We start from the raw sequence: 7,107 nt of genomic DNA, 5'->3' as shown, positions 1-7,107 counted from the left end.
GAGGCTGGGGGTAACCGGCCCTCGACGGCCCCCAAGGCATGTCCAGGGAAGCCCCTGGACACGGTGCCCCGCTGGATTCACTCTTTCTCCCCATCCTGTGTGGCCAGAGGTAGTGGGGGGCGGGGAGCAGCCTGAGGGCTCCCCAGCGCTGTGCTCCTCTAAGCAATGGGACCCCCGGGGCCCACCTGAGCTTTCCTGGCGGGATCTCTGCCAGCCGCCTCCCCAGCCCAGCCGAGGCCCCAGGACGGGCTGGGGGGCAGCCGGGCAGGGCGCGGGGTTTGGCGGGGGGGGGGGGGGGTGCTGGCTGAGGATCCCAGTGTCCAGGATGAAGGCTGGAGCCCAGGCTCCACCTTCTGTCCTCCCCTCCCTCCTCCCCTCCCCCTCGCCTCTCCCCCTCCCTCCCTGCCCAGCCTGCAGCCCGGCTCGGCGCTCAGTCAGTCTCAGGCTGGCAGGCCCGGGGGGCTGGTGCTGGTGGTTCAGGCTCCCTCCTGAGTAGGCCGAGGCCCGAGGCTCGGGGGCCCCCCAGCCCCTCCCTCCCAGCCCCCCAGCGTCACCCCCCCAGCCCCGAGCTGGACCGGCCACCTTGGGACACGGTGTTCCACTTCCTGAGGACCAGCCCCCGTCTGGACGAGCGGGCGGAGGAGGTGAGTTCGCGGCCCCGCCGCCGGCCGGCTCCCGGGTCGGGGAGGCGCGGGTCCGGGACCCCCGGGGCGCGCACCGCCTGGCCAAGGCGCGCCCGGTGGGTCGGGGAGCCCTGCCCGCGTCCCGGCCCGGGGCGGGCGGAAGGAGGGGTGCGGGGGGAAGGTGGGCAGCGGCTGCCAGGCTCGGGGCCGGGGCGGCAGCGGGAGGGTCCGCTCGCCCGTTCCCCCCATCGGGGCCGGCGCGCGCCGGGACCCGCGCGCCCAGGTGCGCGGCCGGCAGCGCGCGCGCCCCGCGCTCCGCTCCATCCCCGCGCGCGCTGCCTCCGCAGGTGGGCGCAGGACCCTTGGCCCGGACGGCGGCGGCGGCGGCGGCGGGCCCCGGGCAGGCGGCCGAGGGCGCCATGGCCGAGGAGCAGGACCTGTCGGAGGTGGAGCTGAGCCCCGTGGGCTCCGAGGAGCCGCGCGGCCTGTCCCCGGGGGGCGCGTCCTCGCTGGGCCCCGACGGCGGCGGCGGCGGCGGCGGCGCGGGCCTGCGCGCCAGCCCGGGCCCCGGCGAGCTGGGCAAGGTCAAGAAGGAGCAGCAGGATGGCGAGGCGGACGACGACAAGTTCCCCGTGTGCATCCGCGAGGCGGTCAGCCAGGTGCTGAGCGGCTACGACTGGACGCTGGTGCCCATGCCCGTGCGCGTCAACGGCGCCAGCAAGAGCAAGCCGCACGTCAAGCGGCCCATGAACGCCTTCATGGTGTGGGCGCAGGCGGCGCGCCGCAAGCTGGCCGACCAGTACCCGCACCTGCACAACGCCGAGCTCAGCAAGACGCTGGGCAAGCTCTGGAGGTTAGCGCCCCCGGGGGTACCCCCGCTGCCCCCGCGCCCCGACGGGATGGGGTGGGGGGGGCAAGGGCTGGCGCTCTGGCAGCAGAGGGAGGGAAACTGAGGCAGCCCGGCTGCGTGAGTCCACGCAGGAGGAGGGATTTGGGTGGGAAGCTGGCAGGGGGGCAGGGGGATTCCCAGTCGCCCGGGGAGGGGCGGGCAGGAAGCCGCCCGCCCCGTGGCCCCCGCCTGCTCACCCTCCTCCTGCCCCGCTCGGCGCCATCTTCCCTCCGGGCCCCACCCAGCCTTGGGGACCGTCTTACCCCCTTACTGGGGGGCCGAGCCCCCCAGTAACCAGACCCCACTCCCTTCTTAGGGTCCCCCGGAACCCCCAGTACCCTGAGACCAGCCCCAGGAAGCCCTGGGGACAAGGGACACGTCCCTCGGGGCGGGGGCTCAGCCAGTGCCAGGAGTCCTGGGCGGTTCTGAGAAGAAGCAGGAGGGGGGGCTTAGTAGGGACCCCCAGGAGCCCGGGGACACACAGGCCCAGGAAGGAGCCCGAGAGGTGGGGGGTCGTGGGTCACTCCTGCCCTCTAAAGCATGCCCAGGGCCCTATGGGGGGCAGTGGGGACAGGAGGGGCCTGCACTGCCCAGCCGGGGTGTCGGGGTTGGGATCCCCAGCCCAGCCCTTTGGGGTGTCCCTCCTGGGCAGCCCCAGGCTTGGCCAGCTTCTGTCCCTCGACCTCACCCCTGCATCAGGCCAGGATCTTTGGGGCCACAGGGGGGTGGGGGCACGGGGAAGAGAAAGTGGGAGAGAAGTTGGCTCCATCTGGGACCCTGGGCAGCCCCCACCCAATGCCCACGGCTCGGGGCCCGCCCCTCACTGTCCCTGCCCCCACCCCGTCCCCCACCTCAAGGAACCTGGGGCCTGGGCTCCCCACCCCACCCAGGGTCTCTGACCTCTGGGAAACAGCGCTGCTGGCCACAGGGGTCAGCGGTGGTACCGGGCGGTGGGAAGGGGGGAACCTTGGGGTCCCCCAAGACCCTTGACCCCCAGGCTGCCAGGAAGGGGGAAGGTTTGGGGACACGGGGAGAAGCAGGAGCCCTGAGCCCGCAGATGGGCCGTGATGGGTCAGGCTGGACGGTCCACCCGCCCGGAGAGAGACTCAGTCACCAGTCGGACGGGGGGTCCCCGGAGAGGCCTCGGAGGGTCCCCAGGCATAGGGCTTTCCTGTCGGGAGGAGCAGTGAGGGTCTACCTGGGCCCTGGAATGGGGGCCGGGGCGCCCGCGCGAGGCCATGGCTGACCCTGGCCCTGAGCTGCAGCTGCCCGGCCGCACCCCTGCCCCGTCCTAGCCGACTCGTACCTGGTGGTCAGCGGGCGGGGGCAGGAGGCCTCTCGGGGCAGAGTGAACCCAGCGTCCCCTGGCACCCGGGGCCCCGAGGCTGCGCCCCCCTCCCCGCAGTCTGGCCCAGACTCACAGGGGGGCCCGGAGCTCCCAGAGGGCAGAGCCCACACTCCCACCCCTCACGCCCTCACCCCTGTTCTGGGGTCTCTGGCTATCGGTCTGCTGGGGGGGGCGGGCGCAGGGGGACGCTAAGCCGCCCAGGAATGCAGGAGAGAGGCGAGGTGGTGCCTGGTGTGGCCGTCCCCGCAGCACCCCTCGCGCCTGCGCCCCCTCCCCGCCCCCCCTCCCCGCCCCCCCAGTCCACCACACGTGCCCGCCTCACTCGGAGCCTTAAAGAACGCCCAGGGCTAGACCTCAGGCCTGTGGGCGCCCCCGACAGCGCCGACACGGACCTGACCAGGGCTGAGGCCAGCTGGGTCCCTGGGCGAGGCAGGGCGGGTGCCCACAGCCAGCACCCCCAGTCAGGGTCCCACACGGGAGGGGACCCCCGAGCGCGTTCAGCGGGTGCCCCCCGCCCAGCCACCCCCCACCCTCCCCACCCGGCGCTCATGCCTCTCCCCCCTCCCACATTGGCCGAAAGGCGCTTCTCCCACTGCGGCCACAGTGGGGACATGGGGGTCCACCCCGCTTGCTCAGCCCCTGCGTGGGGGGGGTCGGGGGGCAGCAGCTCTCGCAGACGCCTCCGCGGCCAGGTCTAGCCTGGGAACTGCCCGCACCCTCGGGCCGACTTCTTTTTTCTTTTTCTTTTTTTTTTTTTTTTCTTTTTGGGTCACACCCGGCGATGCTCAGGGGTCCCTCCTGGCTCATACACTCAGAAATGACTCCTGGCGGTGCTCAGGGGATCCTATGGGATGCTGGGAATCGAACCCGGGTCGGCCGCGTGCAAGGCAAACGCCCTCCCCACCGTGCTATGGCTCCAGCCCCCTCTGTGCCCACTCTGGGTTGCTTCCTCGTAGTGTCTTAGGGGGCGGGGAAGAGTGTGTGTGGGGGGTGGAACCTCCAAGGGGCCCTCCGGGGCCACTCCCGGCACTTCTCAGACACACCTGGGGATGCTGGGAGGCCCGTGGGGGTCTGGGGGCGGGGGCAGCCGTGCTCCCTCCCAGCCCCCCCGATTCCTCGGACACCCACCCCTCCCCTGAGAGCCCCCAGAGCCCCCCAGACCCTCACGGCCCCGCGGCCCCTGCCCCAGGCTGCTGAACGAGAGCGACAAGCGGCCGTTCATCGAGGAGGCCGAGCGCCTGCGCATGCAGCACAAGAAGGACCACCCCGACTACAAGTACCAGCCGAGGCGCCGCAAGAATGGGAAGGCGGCCCAGGGCGAGGCCGAGTGTGCGGGAGCCGACGCAGACCCGGGCGGCACGGCCGCCATCCAGGCGCACTACAAGAGCGGCCACCTGGACGCTCGGCACCCCGGGGAGGGCTCCCCGATGTCGGATGGGAACCCCGAGCACCCCTCAGGTGAGCCCGCGGGCGGGGAGGCTTGGAGAGGGCACAGGTCCCTCGCGCGGCAGACCCGGGTTCGATTCCCCCCACCACCACTCTGGGGCACAGGGTCCCCCAGAGCCCCCCCGGGAGTGAGTCCTGAACAGAGCCAGGAGGAAGCCCGGAGCACTGCCGGGTGAGCCCTGAACCAAAGCAAGGAAAGTGGGGGACGGGGCTGAGGACCAGGCTCTCCCCCACACGAGGGCCTGGGTCCTGTGACAGAGGCGAGAGACGTTAACTGCGTGCTGGGTGCTGCATTCTGGGTGCTGTGTGCTGGGTGCTGCGTGCTGGGTGCTGGGTGCTGCGTGCTGCACTCCAGCCCGTCCACGGCACTGTGGCTCCTCCCAACCATCACACCCCAGGGGGTAACTCAGAGGAGCTGGGAGCACGGCTGAGACCAGACCTGGCCCCCCCAGCCCCCCACGAATGCCTGGTGAACCCCCGACACCCCCCCCCCCGGGGACGCTGGCGCGGGTCCCAGACAGCCGAGTTTGATTCTTGTGCTTTGGTGCTCGGGGCACATGCTGAGGCTCCAGTCAGGCCCCGACCTCTTGGACCCCTCACCTCTCCGCCCCTGACTCTCGGCACCTCTCCAGCCCCCGGCACCCAGGGCCGTGTGCACGGACGGCTTGGCCCTGCTTCCCGACAGCCCCGTTCACTGCCCCCCCCATGAGGACCCCTCTTGGGGTCCCCCCACCCGCCTCCCCACATGTGTGAACACAGGGGTCCCTCTGTGAGACCCCGCCTGACTGCGGAAGGGAATGGGACAGGGGCGGGGCGGGGTGGGCCCTGCGGGAACAGCCCCAGGCCAGGCCCCAGGGGCCCAGTCTCGGGCCCCTCTGGAGGCGGGAGGCCCGTCCCGGAAGGAGGCTGTGGCGTCCCAGGGCCTGACTGCAGCCCCCGCTCTCTGCCTCCCGCCCCCCAGGCCAGAGCCACGGCCCCCCCACCCCTCCGACCACCCCCAAGACAGAGCTGCAGCCGGGCCGGGACGCCAAGCGGGACGGGCGCTCGCTGGGGGAGGGCGGGAAGCCGCACATCGACTTCGGCAACGTGGACATCGGCGAGATCAGCCACGAGGTCATGTCCAACATGGAGACCTTCGACGTGGCCGAGTTGGACCAGTACCTGCCGCCCAACGGGCACCCAGGCCACGTGGGCAGCTACTCGGCCGGCTACGGGCTGGGCAGCGCCCTGGCGGTGGCCAGCGGACACTCGGCCTGGGTCTCCAAGCCGCCCGGCGTGGCCCTGCCGGCCGTGTCGCCGCCCGGCGTGGACGCCAAGGCCCAGGTGAAGACGGAGGCGGCGGGGCCGCAGGCCCACTTCGAGCAGCCGTCCACCTCGCAGCTGGCCTACACCTCGCTCAGCCTCCCGCACTACGGCTCCGCCTTCCCGTCCATCTCCCGCCCGCAGTTCGACTACGCCGACCACCAGCCCTCGGGACCCTACTACGGCCACTCGGGCCAGGCTCCCGGCCTCTACTCGGCCTTCTCCTACATGGGGCCGTCGCAGCGGCCCCTCTACACGGCCATCTCCGACCCCAGCCCCTCGGGGCCACAGTCCCACAGCCCCACACACTGGGAGCAGCCGGTGTACACGACGCTGTCCCGGCCCTGAGGGGCCCCGCGCCCTCCGGGTAGCGCCCCCTCCCCAGAGCACCCGCCCCCCGCCCACCTCCGGCCCGGTGGCAGCCGCGGAGGGAGGCAGAGCTTGGCGGGGCCGGCTCGGCTGGGGGGGGGGCTTGTCTGCCCGCCCCCCCTGCGCAGGGGAGGGGGAGGGGCGCAGGGCCCCCAGGAATGACCCCTTAGCCCCGGACCCCAGAAGGGCCCACCCTCCTGGGGGCAGGCTGGCGAGTGAGGGGGCTCCCACACCGACTGGCCGGGGCCCTGCCTCTGCGGGGTTCGAGAGGGCCCCCCCACCCCGAGGCAGGCGGGCAGGTCCCACGCTGAGCCGATGGCCTCGTCCAAGGAAGGGCCCCCACGGCCCCACCCTCTCGCCCTCGCCGAGGCGGGGGCAGGCGCTCTGGGCTGGGACAGACGGTTCAGCGCCTCCCTCCGGCCCCCCGGCCCCCCCTTGCGGCCCTCATTCCTGCCGGGGTGGGGCCACCCCCGGCTTGTGGGCGCACACTGACCCCCACCCTGGACCCGCCGAGCCTTTGCCCGCCCCGCCCCGAATAAAGTATGTAGCCTCGTGCCCCGCCCCCACGCGCCCCCATGTAACGCTCCCCGCTCTGTCTTATTTATCTGTAGCTCCGGCCCGCCTGGGCCTCCCCCCTGTTAACTGCAGTAAGCAACCCCCGTAATAAAGCGAGAGGCTGCGGCCTCCTGGCCTGTCTCCCGTCTCTGTTCCCTTGGGGCCCAGACGCTGCCGGAAGCGACCATCTCCCCCGGCGGAGAGCGACCCGCACAGAGCTGTTGCCCGGGCTGAGGCCAGCAAGGCGGCCCCGCACCCGGGACAAGCACCCGAGGAACAGGCCTGAGGACAGGCGGGTGCAGGCTGGCACTTCCCGAACAGACACCCCCCACATGCGTACACTGCACATACACATGCACCTACACACACACACACTACTTAGTACACAATGCCACATGCACACATGATGTGCACTTTCACATCCATGCCACATGCACACACCACATACAAATATGCAGTATACATGCACACACGCCAGGTACACAAGTGTGTGCACACATGCATGACATGCCCACATACGCATATGCACAGCCCCACACGCACACACAACCCACTCGCTCCAGGGTGCCGTGCTG

General features: G+C 71.8%; 1 protein-coding gene across 1 annotated transcript; it reads left to right on the top strand.

The window, feature by feature from the left end:
* Positions 1-379: 379 nt before the first annotated feature.
* SOX10 (SRY-box transcription factor 10) lies at positions 380-6,673 on the top strand. Its single transcript, XM_055141145.1, has 4 exons — positions 380-644; positions 971-1,476; positions 4,050-4,318; positions 5,268-6,673. The coding sequence occupies exons 2-4, from the start codon at positions 1,043-1,045 to the stop codon at positions 5,954-5,956; spliced, it is 1,392 nt and encodes a 463-aa protein (XP_054997120.1). The 5' UTR covers positions 380-644; positions 971-1,042; the 3' UTR covers positions 5,957-6,673.
* Positions 6,674-7,107: the final 434 nt, after the last annotated feature.

The sequence above is a fragment of the Sorex araneus genome, chromosome 6 (assembly GCF_027595985.1).
Source record: "Sorex araneus isolate mSorAra2 chromosome 6, mSorAra2.pri, whole genome shotgun sequence".
Lineage (NCBI taxonomy): Eukaryota > Metazoa > Chordata > Mammalia > Eulipotyphla > Soricidae > Sorex > Sorex araneus.
Note: the sequence above shows the minus strand (reverse complement) of the source record. Positions and strands in the feature narration are given on the sequence as shown.

Excerpts from the sequence above, each read along its gene's own strand:
- SOX10 (XM_055141145.1), top strand. The coding sequence starts at position 1,043 with ATGGCCGAGGAGCAGGACCTGTCGGAGGTGGAGCTGAGCCCCGTGGGC. Across the intron at positions 1,477-4,049 it reads ACGCTGGGCAAGCTCTGGAG|GCTGCTGAACGAGAGCGACA; the intron begins GTTAGCGCCCCC and ends CCCCTGCCCCAG. Across the intron at positions 4,319-5,267 it reads GAACCCCGAGCACCCCTCAG|GCCAGAGCCACGGCCCCCCC; the intron begins GTGAGCCCGCGG and ends CCCGCCCCCCAG.